The sequence below is a fragment of the Micromesistius poutassou genome, assembly GCF_964030765.1.
Source record: "Micromesistius poutassou genome assembly, chromosome: 17".
NCBI lineage: Eukaryota > Metazoa > Chordata > Actinopteri > Gadiformes > Gadidae > Micromesistius > Micromesistius poutassou.
The window spans coordinates 1,540,687-1,561,635 of NC_140287.1; the positions used below are offsets into that span (position 1 = coordinate 1,540,687).

Genomic DNA, 20,949 nt, shown 5'->3' on the forward strand with positions numbered 1-20,949 from the left:
ATGTATACACCTTAGTCGAGCTATACTCGAATCGAATTGGCTTACTCATAGTCGAGTTAAGACCCCTAGATAATGCGATTCATAGTCGAGCTAAGCGTGCATGTAGCCAATCGAATTGGCTTATGCGTTGATTTGCGTTCTGCGCATGCTCGAGACCTTTTCCCGGGGCCGTGAGCCGGAAGTAGAAGGAGACGATATTGTTGTTGTTGTCGCCGCCGTCGGATAAGGGATAACGAGAAACGGCGATTTATTTAAAAAGGTGGCGCAGAAGATGGAGGAAGCAGGTGAATGTAGTTACCCCCTATAAGAATTGTGTCCCGGCCGCGGGAGCGTGCATGGCATGCATTCATTAAAGGTGGAAGCACACGGACAATACGCTTCGATTTCACCAAAGGCTGAATTAAAAGTACATGTTTTTCTAAATGTGGGTCATCAACGAGGTTGTACAGTAGTAACTTCGGGCACATCTGTCAAAATAAATGTTTTTTTCTCCCAACGTGTTTACGATCTTTATTCATTCCTTGCGATGTGGCGGGGAATGTATACGGACGGGCGGTGGAGGGGCTGCTCCGGCGGGAGAAAGATGTTTTCAGTAGACAGCTGTCAACTAACTTTGGGTCGGCGATTTATTTAAAAAGCTGGCGCAGAAGATTGAGGAAGCCGGTGTCGTGCCAATGTAGTTACCCCCTATAAGGAGTGTATCATCATCAACATGCATTCAGTACACACTACGCTTCGATTTAACCCAAGGCTGAATTAAAAGTCCATGTTTTTCTAAATGTTTCTCATCAACGATGTTGTAAAATAACTACAATCTTTATTAATTCATTGTGCCGCGGCCGAACTGACGGGGGTATTCTCTGATATTATGAATCTTACAGACTGCGTCGGGTTCACCGACTCTCGGGTACTTCCACAACAAGTAAAGACTCCTAGTCGGGTTTATCTCGCCCATGGGGAAAAGGAATTGGGGGAAATTAACTTTGGCTTTGACTCTCTGAAGTCCAGATTGAAACGCGACATGGAGGAGAAAGCGATGTTTCAGCAGACAGCTGTCAGTTCACTTCGGGTCCATATCATTTCTCAGACGCTCCATTGTTGTTCCTCTCGGTCGTATGCGGACTGCTCCGCCGGCAGAGCAGCCGGAGGAGTCGGCATACGACCGGAACAACGTAGCGTCGGAGAAATGATATAGACCCGAAGTGAACTGACAGCTGTCTGCTGAAACATCGCTTTCTCGAATGAGTTTGTTGTTGCTGGTGACGTAAAGAGGTCAGCCGGTGGCTCTGTTACCACTAGTTGAAATGGGCACAGCGCCACCTATCGTACCGGGGCATGACACGCTTCGGCCAATGAATCGATTTACTCACCGCCATGTATACGCGGACAATTGCAGTTGTCCAATTGAGGAGCATAATCGAGCTATGGCTTTAATCGAATTAAGCTGTGCATGTAAATGTACTGAGTGTTAAACAAAGCCAAAATGTCCTTGAGTGCAATATCATCCAGATGTCTGAATAACTCGTATGACAACCTGTCTCTCCCTGGGGTAGTATTTGCCCCAGACATAATTGCTTCTTTCAGCTCATTAACAGTAAAAAACAGATGAATGGGATTAGCATTGTCTAAACTCCCCTCCAATTTCCACTGATTGACTGTCATCGGCTCTGTCCTCTTCTTACACCTCTCAACTCCCAGGCTCCCTGAACTTTGTACTGCTTGAAAACTTTCAACAAACGTGTCTGCTTTTTCTTTATTGGAAACTGCTACTCTCTCCTTTCTGTAACACAGGTATTGATCTACTTTTATATACCCCTGACAGTTTCCGTACAGCTGACCACAGCTGCCTTACTGGAGTCTCAGTACCTAGCGTACCACCTCCAACTACATCTCTTCGCCTCTTTAATAACTCTTCTTGCCACTGCCCTTAATCTCTTATACTTCGTTGCATTAAACACTGTTGGATACTTTTAAAATCTTCCATATGCTACATTCCTATTCCTTACAGCTTCGTCACACTCTTTATTCCACCATGGGACCAGCATATGGGGCATAGGTGTCTGCTTCACAGGAACAACGAGCAGCCTCATGTAGCATGAGGCTAATGGCAGCATTCCCATGTCCACCTAATCCTCACTATCAACCTCTCCAATTAAGCTTCAGGCACTCTCCTGGAATTTATCCCACTGAGCTTTACAAAAATTATATTTAGTGTGACATGCTGGCTCTATTGCATGAAACATGACATGGGGGAGACCACGCCCTTTTACAATAATAGAGAATTTATTAAAGTAATAAGATAATTTTAACAGAATTAAATTGGATAAAGATAAAGAAGTGTGGTGTAAGTCAGTTAAATGTAAGTAACCAAAAGTGTCAAGCAAAGTCAGTCGATGTGTAACCACACGAAGGACAAAGAAGGCCAACACGCCAGGAGGAGGGAGCAGCCCCGACTGTTGTGAATGCAGGCTTTTATCCTGCTGCCAATCAGGAACACCTGAACTGCATCACCTATTAAAGGGAGAGAGAGAGGACAGGCAAACCAAACAGCCAGGGTGGAGTCAAAGCAAGGGTGGAAAGACTCACCAGGGTCGTCACACTTTCTCTTCCACTTCTCTCCTCAAATCCCTACCAGTCCTGCACATAATTGGGTAGTTGTATTTGGTTGGTTGGATAACCGAAATCTCTATAGTTGATCAGTTATTTATTTATTTACGAAAAAAACCGGAGGGATTTGGATTCAAAGATTGTCTTGGTTGTTAATTCGGGGATATCCATAGCCTCGCACAGACAGACCATATTTTCTGAGCCATGCGGTTACTTCGACCATCCACACGGCGGCGCCATAGTCCATGGATTCACGTTGCCTAGTTGTATCAAACGTTTTCTGTGTGCTATTCGTTCCTTTTATAATACATTAGACAGACCTGGTTAATAATCGGTTGAGATATGTTTGATCTACTAAACATGTCCTTATGTTTATTTTATGTATAAACTTAAATATATATATATATATATATATTTATTTTTTATTAGGCCTATTCTTTTTTATTTTAAAATATATATATATATATATATATATATATACATACATACATATGTTGACTAATGTCATTACACCATTTAAGACACACTTTTTTTTATTTTTCCAGATATTGAATCATCAATCCAAGTCTCCTCTTCCTTGTGTCCTACTCCTAACCGTGTGTCCTAACTAGCTGCCCCACTAGCCATAAGAAGTGGATACTGAGCTGATGACCAATGAGGGAGGTGGCTCATAAACAAGAACCAACAATGGGATTAGAAATGTGAAGCCATTCAAATATTTATATGTCAGCAGTTCAAACACATAACATTTCACAAAATAAAGATTTGGCGCACGAAAGGCATGAGCTATTTATTGTTTTATCATCATAATACATTTTTCAGTTGGTTGCAATACATATAAAAACTAAACGACAATGTTTTTGAACATTAAAATACAATGACAAATGACACATTGTTTTTGAAAATATGCCACAGCACGATGATTGGACACTGGGTGTAGTCCCATTTCAGAGGATCAACTACAGATAAAAGCTTAATCCTTAGCTGCCAAATTTAAGTTCAACTGTTTAGATAAGAGAGATTGATTAGATAAATGAGATTAGCTTCATGAACAAGGCGAATAAAGTCACTTAATTACAATCCAATAAATACGTTAGGCTCGTTTCTCCGCTCGAGAGGAGATTAGAAGGTCATTAGAAGGTCATGTGGCCGTCCCGGTCCGGGGCGCTGGCGTAGCAGGGCGCCCCGAACACGAAGGCGTGCAGCCCGGCCCGGAGCTTCTCCGCCAGCGCCATGACGATGCTCAGGTCCCCGTCCACCCCCAGGTCCAGGTCCGCCTTCAGGCTGCGCAGCGAGCGGAACGGCTTCTTCCCTTTTTGACTGACCAATGAGGGGGGAGGGGTTAGTGGAGCGCACCACGCCCTACACCACGCCCTACAGTCCTACACCACGCCCTACACCACGCCCTACACCACGCCCTACACCACGCCCTACACCACGTCCTACACCACGCCCTACACCACGCCCTACACCACGCCCTACACCACGTCCTACACCACGCCCTACACCACGCCCTACAGTCCTACACCACGCCCTACACCACGCCCTACACCACGCCCTACACCACGTCCTACAGTCCTACACCACGCCCTACACCACGCCCTACAGTCCTACACCACGCCCTACACCACGCCCTACACCACGCCCTACACCACGTCCTACACCACGTCCTACAGTCCTACACCACGCCCTACACCACGCCCTACACCACGCCCTACACCACGCCCTACACCACGTCCTACACCACGCCCTACACCACGCCCTACACCACGTCCTACACCACGTCCTACAGTCCTACACCACGCCCTACACCACGCCCTACACCACGTCCTACACCACGTCCTACAGTCCTACACCACGCCCTACACCACGTCCTACACCACGTCCTACAGTCCTACACCACGTCCTACACCACGCCCTACACCACGCCCTACACCACGTCCTACACCACGCCCTACACCACGCCCTACAGTCCTACACCACGTCCTACACCACGTCCTACAGTCCTACACCACGCCCTACACCACGTCCTACACCACGCCCTACACCACGTCCTACACCACGCCCTACACCACGTCCTACACCACGTCCTACAGTCCTACACCACGTCCTACAGTCCTACACCACGTCCTACACCACGCCCTACACCACGTCCTACACCACGTCCTACAGTCCTACACCACGCCCTACACCACGTCCTACACCACGCCCTACACCACGTCCTACACCACGCCCTACACCACGTCCTACACCACGTCCTACAGTCCTACACCACGTCCTACAGTCCTACACCACGTCCTACACCACGTCCTACAGTCCTACACCACGTCCTACAGTCCTACACCACGTCCTACACCACGCCCTACAGTCCTACACCACGCCCTACACCACGCCCTACACCACGCCCTACAGTCCTACACCACGCCCTACACCACGTCCTACACCACGCCCTACAGTCCTACACCACGTCCTACACCACGTCCTACACCACGCCCTACAGTCCTACACCACGCCCTACAGTCCTACACCACGTCCTACACCACGTCCTACACCACGTCCTACACCACGCCCTACAGTCCTACACCACGCCCTACACCACGTCCTACACCACGCCCTACACCACGCCCTACAGTCCTACACCACGTCCTACACCACGCCCTACACCACGCCCTACACCACGTCCTACACCACGCCCTACACCACGCCCTACACCACGTCCTACACCACGTCCTACACCACGTCCTACACCACGCCCTACAGTCCTACACCACGCCCTACACCACGTCCTACACCACGCCCTACACCACGCCCTACAGTCCTACACCACGTCCTACACCACGCCCTACACCACGCCCTACACCACGCCCTACACCACGCCCTACACCACGTCCTACACCACGCCCTACACCACGTCCTACACCACGCCCTACACCACGTCCTACACCACGTCCTACACCACGCCCTACAGTCCTACACCACGCCCTACAGTCCTACACCACGCCCTACACCACGCCCTACACCACGTCCTACACCACGTCCTACACCACGCCCTACACCACGTCCTACACCACGCCCTACACCACGCCCTACAGTCCTACACCACGCCCTACAGTCCTACACCACGTCCTACACCACGCCCTACACCACGCCCTACACCACGCCCTACACCACGTCCTACACCACGTCCTACACCACGCCCTACAGTCCTACACCACGTCCTACACCACGCCCTACACCACGTCCTACACCACGCCCTACACCACGTCCTACACCACGTCCTACACCACGTCCTACACCACGTCCTACACCACGTCCTACACCACGCCCTACACCACGCCCTACACCACGTCCTACACCACGTCCTACACCACGTCCTACACCACGCCCTACACCACGTCCTACACCACGTCCTACACCACGCCCTACACCACGTCCTACACCACGTCCTACACCACGTCCTACACCACGTCCTACACCACGTCCTACAGTCCTACACCACGCCCTACACCACGCCCTACACCACGTCCTACACCACGTCCTACACCACGTCCTACACCACGTCCTACACAACGTGTGATCAGCTGGTACGGGCCGCACAGGGAAGGAATGGTTCTCATAGTGACATCACAGGTGGGCGTGTCCACCCAGACGTGTGTCGATAGGTCAGTCCAACCCTAACCCTAACCCTTTTTTTTGGGGCCGGCCTTTTTTTTCACCGGCCGGCCCAGTGGACTGGAGCAGACAGCTGCTCGTCTGTCCGTCACACGTCTGGGTGGACACGCCCACCTGTGATGTCACTATGAGAACCATTCCTTCCCTGTGCGGCCCGTACCAGCTGATACCAGCACACCCACCCCTGGTGGCATGACATGAGCCCTTTAATATGAGGTTATGGTATCATTATTCTACACTCAACGGCTCAATTCCTTAACAAATGAATCCCTTGGTTCAAGCCCACTTTAACAGAATGTCCAGATCACAGCACACGCTGGTCTGGGGAACCAGCAGGTGGACCAGGAGATCCACCATCAGACAGCAAGGGGTTGACATATTAAATGGAAAATGTTATTGAAGCGCTTCTTGCACGCTCTGACAAATGTAGAAATAAGCGTATAACATTGTTCCATAGCTCCAAACAGTTCACTCAAATGCCTCGGCGTGGCCACTCCCTGGCATCACGCTCTGAATGACGATCAGATGTTATCAGCGTACTGCACGACCGTCAGCACCACTCACGTCTCGTCCTCGATGTACTTCAGGAGGGTCAGAGCCTTCCTGTGGATCAGCAGCAGGAACTGGGTGACGTAGGTGCTGCGCAGAGACAGGCTGGGCTTCAACATGAACACCTGGGAGGCAGAGAGCGCAGTTAAAGATCCACTCTACAATACTGTCAACAGCATCAATACATACATTCAACATGGCACATACTCTACCTGTCAAATATTACAATATACTGTTTTAAATGTATGCACTGCAGGGACCTGGAATTCTTTTTAAGAGCCCTCTATTCTTTCGCATTACTTTATTGTGTTGGGATTGAATTAAAATTGAATAAAAACTGAATTAAGATTTATGGCCAGCTTTCTCCACACCAACCCATAACGACTAAGCAAAGGTATTAAAGTACAAACTGTAATCTCTGCTGTGGCATTTCAAATTGACTGTATTATTTGCTCTGATCGTCTGATCTGATTTTTCCAGAATTTAATCGCAACATTATTTATTATTATACTTTACATAAGTATATACTTATACTTATTATACTATACTGAAATTTTGAGCATTGGACCTGGTCCTTGTTTTCAGAAACGTGCGACTCACGAGTGGTAAGTGGTGATCGTTGATGTATTTCGCTACGATACTTGATTTGGAACTTGCATGTTGCATGTTGCATGTTTCATTTCGGTGCGTACCGATAGTTTATTATTGATTATCACACACTCTGAGAGTGTCTTGTCTTGTCCTGATGTTTTGTGTTGAGGACCACAATGGAAATAAGTCCTGGACTTTATTGTGTTTTTATCCTCAATTGTATTGGATGTATTTTCATGTGTGTAAGGCATTTGTTTGATACAATTTAATAAATCAAAAAAAAAAAATAGTTGCATAAAAATACAATTTTAACCCTGCTGTACCGAAAAACATACCGAACCGTGACTTAAAAACCGAGGTACGTACCAAACCGTGACTTAAGAACCGAGGTACGTACCAAACCGTGACTTAAGAACCGAGGTACGTACCGATGGTGACTTGTGTATCACCCCTAGTTGCCAAACATTTGATCTCCAGACTGGTCGGGTTATTAGTGTGGTTGCTACTGCAAGCACATCTACTGCTCTTAAGTTTTCTTTATTAGTGTGAATGGAAGCACATCTACTGCTCTTAAGTTTTCTTTATTCCATTTTGCCAGTTTTTTGTGCAGTTAATGCTCCTGCATACTTTCAGTTACAGAAACCATTCAATTCAATTTTCAACGTTAACCTTCGTTCAAACCATTTAGCTGACGATAGCGCTGGCGATTTATCCTATATCGCCTTATCAATTTGCAGTCCTCCATTGTCTCCAAAGCATTCCATCTCGCTGCAGCCATTTTCAGATTCTTTGTGAATAGGTCTTAGTGAGTTAGGAGTCCTCTTGAGGACTTTAAGCTCTCCTAGACGTAGGGGCTACTTTAAGGCCTGAAATACTACTACTGTGAATTGCTCTTAGTAAAAGAAATCAGGAGTCCTAAATAAGACTGACACGCCCATTCTTTTTTAGGAGTTTCTCCTAAATTCGCCACTTATGAGCTACTTTTAACCTTAAGATTCTTTGTGAATACGGCCCCAGATTGATCGAGCACGTGGCCAAACGCTCAAACCGATCCCCGTCCAACAACACTATCACCAGATGCCGATACAGCCGACCACACGGAGCAGGATACAGATTAGAATTCCTGGATTAGCGCTTTCCTCTGCAAGTGGACGTGGCCACCGACAGCAGTGACCATAGCTTGATAGTTTATGAGCGATACATTAATGCAAATGGGTTGGACGAGGATTTGCTGTTTGTTAACTATTGAGATTACAAGTTTTAAATGCAGACATAATCTGAGGAACCAGTCTAAGTCATTGAACACTATGGGCCAAAGGAGATTTGGGAATCTGCACTCATGGGGAGAAGCGAATGAACTGGTCGTGCTGGGAGGGGATTGGACCCACGGCACTACACACCACTCATACTGGGAGAGGATCTAACAGGGAGAATAGGATAATCCAGCCCCCACCCAGGTGTGTAAGGCTAGTGGAGCCAAAGCCAGGCCATCGGAGCTGCTTCTACCACGTACTGGACAAGGCTCTGCCTGCCACTACTAAAGTACTGAATGAAGCCATTAACCAGAGTTATAGTAAATAACTTACCTCATCGATGAACGACTTCACCAGTGTATCTCTGTGCATGACGTCTTGAAAGATATTTCTAAAAAGCAGAGAGGATTTGACAAAAGCGTTTGTTATGAAAGAGAGACTATTCAGTAAATTCACAACATACTCCAGCTACTACAAGCGAGTACTGAGCCACATTCAGCCTACAGGTCCGGTGTGAAGCTCTCGTCGGTGTGGAGGATCATGTCGGGGGCGATGTCGTCCTCGCTGACGGCCCGCCACAGCGCCCCCAGCTCCGAGCGCATGTAGCGCCGCTGGTTGTACGTGTGCTCTTGGCACGGCGGCATTTGCTTCACGGTGTTGATGTCCACGTCGATGTGCGTGGTCGGGTACGGCGAGTACAGCACCTGTCTGAAGGGCAGCACGAAGCTACCGGTGGAGTCCTGCGAGCGGACACAGAGAACGTTAGAGGAATGGCTTCGATGGAAACTACAATACGGAACGCAATCAATGCTGCTTCCACAACAATGTCAAACTACAAGAACGCGTTATTAAAAGGACTCATTAACTCAGGAAACTGAGTGATTCATAATCATTTGAAAAAAATCTGTAAATCAACACAAAACAAACAAGGCTTTTTATTAAAATGTTTTTTATGTGCTAAATTAGTCAAGCTAAAGTCAGAGTCGATGCAATTATGAATTGCATCGACTAAATTGCAATCATCTTATTGAATTCACGGGAAGAAATGCTAATGTTGGGTCATCCAATAATTGTTACCACTAATGCTTGTACTATGTCTTATTCCACCGGCGACACCGAACCACACACACTCTGCAGGGCTCTGCTGTTTTAAACGGCCGCTAATCCAATGTGGATTGTATGCTTTGATCGTTACAGTTGGAAGCAGTACGGTCACAGTACTGACCATCTTTACTGTACCGACAGCGATACATTGTTTCACCTTCTTCTGACTAATGGACTTGTTGTAAGTCACTTTGGATAAAAGCGTCTGCTAAATGCCCTGAATGTAAATGTTGATGGTTCTCAGCCAAACTTTGAAGTGGCTTGGATAAAAGTGTGACTAGAGAAGAGAATGAAGACACCAACGACGTAGATAATACAAGCTAGCATCACATCTGATACCTTGAGCAGCCCCTGGACAAACAGGCCCGTCTCGTACTTGAAGGAAGAGTCCGCCTTGCAAAGACGGGAACATTTCCTCTCAGACGGCGTGAGAAAGAGGCAGAGCGTCCGAACCATCTAACACACGGAGAGACCCAGTCAGGTACAGACAACCAGGTACAGACAACCAGGTACAGACAACCAGGTACAGACAACCAGGTACAGACAACCAGGTACAGACAACCAGGTACAGACAACCAGGTACAGACAACAAGGTACAGACAACAAGGTACAGACAACAAGGTACAGACAACAAGAGACCCAGTCAGGTACAGACAACAAGAGACAGACAACAAGGTACAGACAACCAGGTACAGACAACCAGGTACAGACAACCAGGTACAGACAACCAGGTACAGACAACAAGGTACAGACAACAAGGTACAGACAACAAGGTACAGACAACAAGAGACCCAGTCAGGTACAGACAACAAGAGACAGACAACAAGGTACAGACAACCAGGTACAGACAACAAGAGACACAGTCAGGTACAGACAACCAGGTACAGACAACCAGGTACAGACAACAAGAGACCCAGTCAGGTACAGACAACAAGGTACAGACAACAAGAGACAGTCAGCGTGGCTACAGGGGGCCTTCACAGCAGTACAGACAACAAGGCAAAGCAGAGCCTCAAGCCACTATGTTTTTGCTACATCCTACGTTTCGCCGTGCAACGTGTTGCTTATGGTTTAAAAAATGTATCCAATGTAAGAAAACGATGCAGACGGTGCAGCAGTCCGCTCCCTGTCCGCAGGGACCTTACTCACCTTGTTCACTTTATCCGGGTTGCTTCCAACAACCATGGAACAGCCGCAGGTCTGCAGATGGGAACTGATGGCTCTGAGGACACACACACACACACACACACACACACACACACACACACACACACACACACACACACACACACACACACACACACACACACACACACACACACACACACACACACACACACACGGGGGACATCATTGAGACGTGATGTTGTACACAACAGCTGTGTTGTGTACATCATTTGAGCTCCTGGGGTTTTGACAGCAGCTATCTCTCATACAGTCACAGTCCAACACAAATAGATATTCAACATGCTTGTGTTAACAGGACGATGCCGTACCCAAAAAGGACATTATCTTTTGATCACGAATGTGTACGAATATGACATGTCTTTCTATTGGTTTATGAAATTAAAGCAGGTGTGACCGGAGCAGAATGGATGATCCAGAGGTTGTGGTCGTGCTACACTACCAAAGGAATCTTGAACGTACTCACTTGTGGAGGAAATCTTCATGGCAGCTGTCCCCAATATCATCGTCATTTAGAACCGTGTCTCTGATCTATCTCAGAAGGATTTGTAGAGAAAGAGTTCAAATACATTGGGTCGTCATCCATAACAAAGACACTTGGTTGTTATCAATGCATCAGCGTTTGTTATCCGCCAAAGCTGGATCATCTAAAGCTCCAGTCAGGACGATTACGTTGGTTCAGTTTCATTACAACTTGAATCTCATGTCAACACAAAGCTTTCCAAAGAACATTAAGTGGATTGGTTTACAAATTGTGAGGAAAACATAGGCACTCATTGGCCACGTTTTCCAATCAGTGATGTTACAGCAAAGCAGTAGACCAATGAGTAGAAAGGCAAGCAGCTGGAGAACCTGTAGGAACTCAACAGCAAAGAGAACCCAGACGCAGAATGTTTGATTGGCACAGCAGCGATGGTTTCTTTAAGTAGGATTTATATTATTAAGGGTTCCTACGAATAACGTAGGAACCCTATTGTTTATCATCATCATTATATATTATTATATTCAGACATTTGGTCTTCCTCCCAGTAACACCGGTGTGTGTGCGTGTGTGTGTGTGTGTGTGTGTGTGTGTGTGTGTGCGTGTGTGTGTGTGTGTGTGACTCACGTCTATGTCCTCCTGCACGCGGTGCGTCTTCATAGAGGCCAGCAGCTCCATGATAGGAAGGATCTCCGAGCTCAACACTGAGATAATGTTGTAACCCTGCAGACAGGATCGTATACATTCATTTATTATACAGTGAACATGTCCTCTGATCCCTTCTGTGCTGTTTAATGCATCGTGTTCGGTGCGTGTTCAGTTGTCCTACGTTACGTAACGTCTTCAGGGCTGAACAAAGGGCTTTTCCCCCACTGCTACCAAGCAATGCGACTTCATGTACTACAACTAAGACGTGTTCAAATGTTACGTAGAGATTGGAAAAAAACCTTTGAGTGAAACGATGAAAGAAAATGTATCTAACTGAAAACGTGACAAGTTATCAAAACAGGTACAAAACCTTTTTCATCCAAATGCGTCCCTTGCGGATGACGTGCTGGAAGCGCTCCACGCAGACGGAGTGGAGCGGGAGGTAGAAGGCCAGCTGCGTCTGCGGCAGGATGATGGACAGCGCACAGGTGTTCTTGTCGCCCTTCAGCTCCCCGTCGAAGATCAGGGACACGATGATCACGCCTTTCTCCGCCAGGACGAAGAACTTGACGTCCACGGCGCCGCACTCGGCGCTGCGCAGGATCTCGCCGTTCAGCGTGTGGTTGGCCAGGAACGTGATTTCTCCGTCGCTGAGCAGCAGAGACTGGTCGCCCCGAGGGGCCCAGATGTGGCGCACGCGCGGACCTAAGATGTTGTCCCAGTAGGCAAAGGTGGCGGCCAGCAGGGGGCACTCCCCCTCCAGGGGGACCTCGGTCTTGGCCACAGCCGGGGACTGGGGCGGGTAGCCCGACGACATCGGGACGGCCTCGCAGGACCCCGAGGACTGAGGCCTTCAGAAGGGTGCGTCACTAAACCTGGATAAAAAGAGAAAGAAAGAAGACATTTAAAAATGGTGTCTTTGACATTAATAAAATGAAAGTAACGTGAGATGATGGACAACCGTGAATAAGTCAAGGAGCAAAATACAGGCCGACAAGGTCTGTGTTCCACCTATTATTAGAAACCACCTATAACAACACAACCAGAGTAACACATGAATGGTAGTTAAGTTATACATAGTCCAGATACTCCATGCACAAACTGCCATGTGTAGCAATAGTGGGGGCGGCCTGTTGCTGACTGGTAACCCGAAGGTCGCCGGTTCGATCCCCGGCTCCTCCTGGCGGAGCGTCGAGGGGTCCCTGAGCGACGCCTCACCCTCACTGCTCCTTCAGGGGTTCACTCCGCCGTCGGTGTGTGTGTGAATGGGTGAATGTGAGGCAGTATTGTACCGCGCTTTGAGTGGCCAGTTGGCCACTGGTTAGAGAAGCGCCGTTTCAATGCAGTCCGTTTAACATTGTAGTACCCAGTAGAAGACTAACGTTATCACATCTGTGACCAACACAAACACAGCGATGACATTAAGGCGACACAGCTGCCCACCTCTCTACCTTAGAAGATATTATCTGGACTCTTACCACAACTCTGTCTTCACAGAACTCCCGTACGACTCGTTACAAAAAGGTCCATTATCTTATTTAGTAATAAAGCCAAATAACGAGGTGGCTCCATGTTATTATGATCACGGGTTCTGTGTCACCACCCACCTCCGCTTCCCCGTCGTCGTCGTCTTCTTGTGTCTGATTTTAGGGATGCCCAGACGGCCATGAGGCCCAGTGCTGCCCCCCACAGGGCTGGAGGTCACAATACAACCTCCTCTTTACACCTGGCTTGAAATTACAATATACTGGTCTGGGTGATTAAACCATTGTAACCATTCAGTGCCATTGAGTCCACACACTCTGCTGTCCTGAACGACACACATTGATAACTAATAGGTTGAAGTGCAGTATCTTTTGTTGGTTTGTTTTCTTTGTACTCAAATCATACATGACATATTACTTATTAATCCTATCCTTGTCCAAACTGGATATTGTTTATCTTTATTTTTGTCTTTATGTATTTATTTATTCTGCCATGCCTACATGTTCTCAAAATGCCTCCTAGTGGATACGTTGGAGAGAGGGAGAGAGATCCATAGGCCACAGTGTATGCAGGCTTCATCACGTACATCATATAGCTGAGTAACTGAAACACAGGGTGTCAGTGAGGCATTGGTCAGTGGGTCTTCACTGGTCTGAGGCTGTCATTGGTCAGTGGGTCTTCACTGGTCTGAGGCTGTCATTGGTCAGTGGGTCAGTGGGTCTTCACTGGTCTGAGGCTGTCATTGGTCAGTGGGTCTTCACTGGTCTGAGGCTGTCATTGGTCAGTGGGTCTTCACTGGTCTGAGGCTGTCATTGGTCAGTGGGTCTTCACTGGTCTGAGGCTGTCATTGGTCATTGGTCAGTGGGTCTTCACTGGTCTGGGGGTGTCATTGGTCAGTGGGTCTTCACTGGTCTGGGGGTGTCATTGGTCAGTGGGTCTTCACTGGTCTGGGGGTGTCATTGGTCAGTGGGTCATTTTATCAATAATTTTTTCAAAGGGGCCCAATAAACGGTTGGTTTTTAACTATCAGTGGATGGTTCATCTTTCTTTCTTCCTAGGGATTGGGGCGCTTAAAGGTCCCATAGCATGAAATTTTCACTTTATGATGTTTTCTAACATTAATATGAGTTCCCCTAGCCTGCCTATGGTCCCCCAGTAGCTAAAAATTGCGTTTGGTGTAAAACGAGCAGTAGGTATCTTGCCCCGCCTTTGAAAAAAATGAAAGCTCAGACACGCAGATTTGGGATCTGGCCCGTATGTCGAGTCCTGCTCCAGCCCTCTGCTGAGGTGGGAGTCCTGCTCCTGCTCCATGTTGAGGTGGGAGTCCTGCTCCTGCTCCATGTTGAACAACAAACGCAGGATGGGCACGACTGGTCTTGAAAAGGAAATTAATTTCTAAATATAGATGCAAGCAACCATGATGGGGTCCTACTGTATGACGGTAGCCTAATGAATACATTATTTGATGCCATGTTTCACAGAATGATTGGTTGAGGTTAGTCTTGAACCACAACCTCATATTCTTGAGCCCGACGTAATACCACGACACTATCCATGTGCATGTCAAAATCTTTTTGGGGAAATAGTCTTCCATACGTGGAGGTATGGTGAGCTTGGTCGGTGTGGTAATATGACATTGGTATGCCAAAAAAAGGTTAACATATCAAAACAATCACCAACCATGTTTCTCAAGCATATTGTGTGAAAATCCGCTGTCAAACGGACGTTTGCTAAATGACGTATGTACGGCTTTAAGGCCGATCCTGCCTTGGAGAGAGGCCGGGATTCAGAAATAAAAGGCAACTTCAAATGAATGCATCCAATTTCTATTTTCAGATATAGACTTGAAATTTGGCATGGGTATATTATGGAATCTCCTCTTAGTATCCATATTCACAGCCAAGCCTACGTGTTTCTGACGCAATGTTAGAGCTTTTTAAACATCAGAGATATTCATATATTTCACTTTAAAATGTATATCTCTGCCGTCTTTAGTCTTATTGCTATGACTATATCATATAATCCCACAGTAACCCGGTACATGTGTGACGAGTTTGCAGCTTTTACCACTTTCAGCACAAAAGCATTTTATGTGTGGGTGTTTGGTCGAGTTGTAGCCATTACATTAAGTCTAAATGATCTCACCATATGGGTCAGACACTGAAAGTTGTTCATCATGACAAATGGTGCATGTATAACAAGTTTCAAGCATATTGCACTTTAAAAAGCAGCTTAAAAATGCATATTATAGCGCCACCTATCGTTAATTCTGCTCCATCCTTTTCATCCCTAACTAATTTTATGAGTTCTACAAGCCTGCCAGTTTATACAACTTTTGACCATGTCGTTTCTGAGATATGGCCAAATGTGCCAGGAATTTTTTTTATAAATATAGTTGCAAGCAACCATGACAGGGTCCTACTATATGACCTTATGAGTATGGTGGTGGGCGGCCTAATGAACACGTAATGGTAAACATTATTTTACGTCTCCCATATCTCACAGAAGGTTGGTTGAGGTCAGACTTGAACCAGAGACCCCAAGGTCAAGAGTACATTTCAAAACCTTTTTTGAGGAATAGAAGTATTCCATATGTTGGAGTATGGTGAGCTTGGTCGGTATGGTAATATGGCATTGGTATGTCTTAAAAACTGGTCTACCGGAAGTTAACATATCAAAAGAATAACCAACCATGTTTCTAAAGCATACTGTGTCAAAATCCACTGTCAAATGGACGTTTGCGAATTACGTGTGTACCGCTTTAAGGCCCAGCAAATGGTGCATGTATAACAAGTTTCATGCATATTGCACTTTCCTGGTGGAAATGGCAGCCTGTTGAGTATGTTGCACTTCAAAGGCTTGTTATAGCGCCACCTATAGTTAATTCTGGCCCATCCTTGTTATCCCTTACTCCTTTCACGAGTTCTACAAGCACGCCAATTAATTGACAACTTTTGACCACATCGTTTTTGAGATATGGGCGAATTTGTCAGGAAAAAAAAAATAATACCAACGATTACAATAAGGTTCCTACGTCATTCGTAGGACCCCTAATAATTTAGTCTCAACTGGAAGGACTTTTACTACTTACAACTAGTTACATACAATGCATGTGTATGCTATTCTATCCTATCAGACCTGATAGGATAGGAAACACTGTTCAAAACACAAATCAAAGTAAACTGTTTATTTGACATTACGTGTATCACAAAGGGGTTGATCCAACAACATTAACATTAGTTATACAAGCATGCTGTGTAGCTATGCTAACTCCAACAAAACTTTTTGCAGTATATTCTACATACCTCAAACGGATCCACCAGCATTCCCAGGCGTCGAATACGGGGTTGAACAAGTCTAATTTTTATCCACATTTCACAGCAAAAATATGTTAAAAACCCACGCAAGAAAAATCACCACAGCTGAAGCCGGTATTGTGAAACTCAAACAACAAACTTGTAGCATCTATTTACTTAAACGCTGTCGACGATTACTAATAACGGAACTGGGTCTTGAAGGGTTGTCTCATTTCATAGGGGAAGAATTTGCGAGGGGTAGGGTTAAGGGGTCGGCTAAAGGGGTAGGGGTAGCGTTAAGGGTTTGGGCCAAGGGGTGTAATGGGATTGGGCCCTGGACTTGCACTTTTTGCCCGCCGTCTTGCCTGGGATTTTTCTTGATTTTCCATTTTCTCGCAAGGTATTGCAGGAGCAAGCCACAACCCACGTCTGCTAGTGTGCCCATCAAAAATCTAAACTTTAAGGGGATGTTAGCCCGACCCCTTAGCCCTCAATAAAGGGACTAATGGGATAACCCTACGCTGCGCGTGAACGCGCAACAGCGAGGGGTAGGGTTGAGATTTTGGGTTGAGGGCGGTATTGAGATTCAGCCTTAAAAAAACAGCTCTACACATGTATTTATATGGGTTGGACATTGTGTTTGCCGTGTTATTAGCTCACAGAGGCAGTAGGACTACAGTTGTAGGGGTATAAGTACAATTTATTTCCTTTTGAAAATATACCCATTGATTTGTCATATGAAAACATGTATACAACCTTCAACATTTTATCACAATATAATCACATGTTGACACCCATGTCCCGGCATTACAAATAATTATATTCATAATTTATTAACATTAAAACAGAAAACCTAAACGAAACAAGAATAATTAACTACGTGTTTCAAATGTCATATATTAAAATTGCCCACCTCCCTTGATGAGGGTCTACAGAGAAGCTTAAAGGAGCTCTCTTCAAAAGGAACTGGCTGAAGAGGGGATAAATCCGGTACATTTTAAACATTGCGCTTTTCCACCCACTGAGGGTTTTTGTATGGTTTAGTGACATAGCTGACAAGAAAATCTGCTTGTATCTTATTATTATTTTGTTTTTTATGTAATTATCTTTTATATAAAATTGGGGTTAATGTTACATTTCTGTAACACACAAGTACTGTTGGTCTAGGACTGTAGGTGTGGGCTGATAGTAAAAACATTTCACATTTTAAATATGAAAGAATTTGGATAATTGATTACTTTCTGTATTCACTCCAACGGAACAAATGTTGTAGTTTGTAATTTAAGCAGCATTATTGTTGTCAACAGTGACCATTCTGTTGTTACAATAAAGGGCCTAAAATCAAAGGCTTTGAAAATAGTTTTTGGACCCTATTATCCTTTTTAATTGCCCTGTTAAATTGCCTCCCAATTAGAAAGGCAATGCGTGCACATGCACATAGAAACACACACAAATGCCACACACCAACAAACGCGCTCACCAGACAACCTTGAACACAGATTCGAAAGGCACACACACCCACACACAGGGCTTTCGTACTGCAGCTAAAATGGACAATTGGGCCTGAAGAGGCAATAATGATACATCTCCTGCCGACCCCACTGCAACTGACTCCCTAACTTCACATTGATGTCACCTGGAGTCAACAACATCATTACTCATCACATCACCACAAAAATACATGCCTAGTGCAGCATTATGATTCCCATATTGATATGTTGGTTATAGGATAATATTAAGTGTACTGTATGACAACATTATAAACACATCCACAAGTTCAGGTCAGTTTGATATTCACATGTGCACTTTACCACTAATTCACCTTCATATCGACAGCCACTATATTAGTACATCACTTTTCATTTTTTAACAAATCCACTGGATCCTATAGAAAACTAACTTTTTTGGCAGAAATGTGTGTGCTGTGTTTTTCATGTTCAGAATTGGTTCACTTTTCTTTGATTAAATCATTTTCATATTGACACGGCGAGGTCCGCTTGTTTCTATCACCTCCGTTGAGTTCCCGTTGGATTTCCGTGGGACGTACTCGATGTCGAAGTTGCTTCTGTGGCGACCTTTACCTCTGCTCCAGGCGAACAGCAGGAGGAAGCAGAAGATGACAACACCAAGGAAGGACAGGCAGCCCATGGCTGTAGAGATAATAATGGTCTTCAGGTCTATGGGGAACGTCATGTTATACAGTACTGTTTCGTTTCCCCAGGTAGTGTTGGAGTCTGTCAGATAGTTTGAACTCCTGTTGTTATAAAGCCATCTATCGCTTAGGCCTGAGCTCTTCACTGCCAAAGAGGCAGACAGGCTGGCATTTCCAGCAGCATTACTGGCAATGCAATGATATAGTCCACTGTCATGCAACTCTGCCGCCTTGATCTCTAGTGTACCGTTTGCTTGAACCTCCACCCTGCCACTGGTTTTGACTGTAATCTGCCGTCTATGAGGCGTGACCCACACCACCGACGGACGGGGGGCCCCTTCTGCAACACAGCTTAAATGGGCAGGCTGCCCCTCATCTGCCATGAGCAACTGTGTGATGTTTGGTCCAATCCGAGGCCTGGTGCAGGTGACGTATCTCGACACCAGCGGCTCCTTAAGGTCACGCAGCAGTTTTCCTATCAGGCGCTCTGGGGCAGTACATTCGGGCTGGGCGTCTAGCAGCTGCAGGAAGGGGAGCTTGCGATCATTCAACAGCCACAGCAGACGGCAATCACATACCAATGGGTTTCCGCCCAGACAAAGCTTACTGAGGCTGTGGGTCGAGGCGAATACACTACTTTCTAATGAGTCGAGGTGATTCTGAGATACATCCAGAAGCTGCAGAGCCTTGAGACCTGTGAAGGCCATTGGCTCAATGTGCATCAGCTGGGCCCCTTGAAGCCGTAGTTCTAACAGGTGCGGATGTTGGCCCAGCTCCCCCTGCTGGATGTGTTGGATGCGACAGTAGGACAGGTTGACGTGTGTGAGGTATGGCAGGTTGCGCAGTGCCACCCCAGGGAAGGTGGACAGATTGGTGTTGGTGATGGAAAGCGTTGTAAGGTTGAGGCCATGCAGCGAGAGTGGTGGCACCGTTTCCAGCCAGGGCCAGTGATCGATTTCTAGTTGGCGTAGATTTCCGAGCCTCTTGAAGGAATACGGCTTCAGGAAACCAATGCTCAGATGCAGCATGTGCAGATTGACCAGGCTGTGTAGGTGTGTCAAGGCTTCCGTTGGGACTACTGTTAAATTGGAACGCTCCAGTGTTAAAGTGCGGAGCGCCTGCAGTCCAGTGAACGCCCGCTGGGAGATGAACACCAGCTCATTGTCGCCGACCTCTAAGGAGGCCAGTCTTCGCAGGTCATGGAAGCCATGGTCCAACAGAACCACCAGGCGGTTGTGGCTGAGGTCCAGATGGGTGAGGTTAGTCAGACCTGAGAGCACACCAAAGGGAATCAACTGAAGCAAGTTGTTGCGGAATGTAAGAAAGCGCAGCGCAACCTGATATCTGAAGGATCCGGGCTCCACCGTGCTGATCAGGTTGTCACTAAGATCTAGGTCCTCCAGCTGCTGGAAGGAAGAGAAGTTGTCAGGGGTAATGCTCCGCAGTTTGTTCTTGCTGAGGTCCAGGGCACGAGTCTCAATGGGAATGCCCTCGGGGGCGGTGGGCAAGCGCTTGCGATGGCAGCTGACAGACTTGCTGTGGGCAGAACAGTCGCAGCGGGCGGGGCAGCACAGGGCCGCGGCGGCCAGCAGGAGCAGCACGGCTCCGCCCAGGAGGAGATGGTGGAGCACAGCTGGCTGTTGCATGACTCCTCTACCCACGGTGCCCTGTGTCCTGGCACAGTTCCTGATCCATACAGACATCCATCACTGTCAGGTCCTGCAACGCACAAAGAGAACAACAACATAAGTACATTTTGCTCACTGTGTTGTTCGGCATATTTAACTACTTTGGTTGTTTCAGGCAAACAGCTAGAACGGGCCCCATTTAAAAATATATATATGAACTTATGACTTATGACTACACTATGATATAACTTATGAACATATAGCCCAAATGAACACTCAACTCTTCCTTTCATAAGCA

General features: G+C 46.6%; 2 protein-coding genes across 2 annotated transcripts; both read right to left on the reverse strand.

The window, feature by feature from the left end:
- Positions 1-3,382: 3,382 nt before the first annotated feature.
- Positions 3,383-13,703, reverse strand: c9orf72 (C9orf72-SMCR8 complex subunit). Its single transcript, XM_084482469.1, has 10 exons — positions 13,569-13,703; positions 12,461-12,965; positions 12,070-12,165; positions 11,428-11,492; positions 10,926-10,998; positions 10,116-10,232; positions 9,177-9,412; positions 9,006-9,063; positions 6,844-6,953; positions 3,383-3,927 (listed from the first exon to the last, which is right to left on the reverse strand). Exons 2-10 carry the CDS (start codon positions 12,905-12,907, stop codon positions 3,741-3,743), a joined length of 1,389 nt encoding a protein of 462 aa, XP_084338595.1. The 5' UTR covers positions 12,908-12,965; positions 13,569-13,703; the 3' UTR covers positions 3,383-3,740.
- Positions 13,704-18,833: 5,130 nt separating this feature from the next.
- lingo2b (leucine rich repeat and Ig domain containing 2b) lies at positions 18,834-20,726 on the reverse strand (the record flags this gene model as incomplete). Its single annotated transcript, XM_084482468.1, has 1 exon — positions 18,834-20,726. One exon carries the CDS (start codon positions 20,724-20,726, stop codon positions 18,834-18,836), a length of 1,893 nt encoding a protein of 630 aa, XP_084338594.1.
- Between the last annotated feature and the right edge of the window lie 223 nt (positions 20,727-20,949).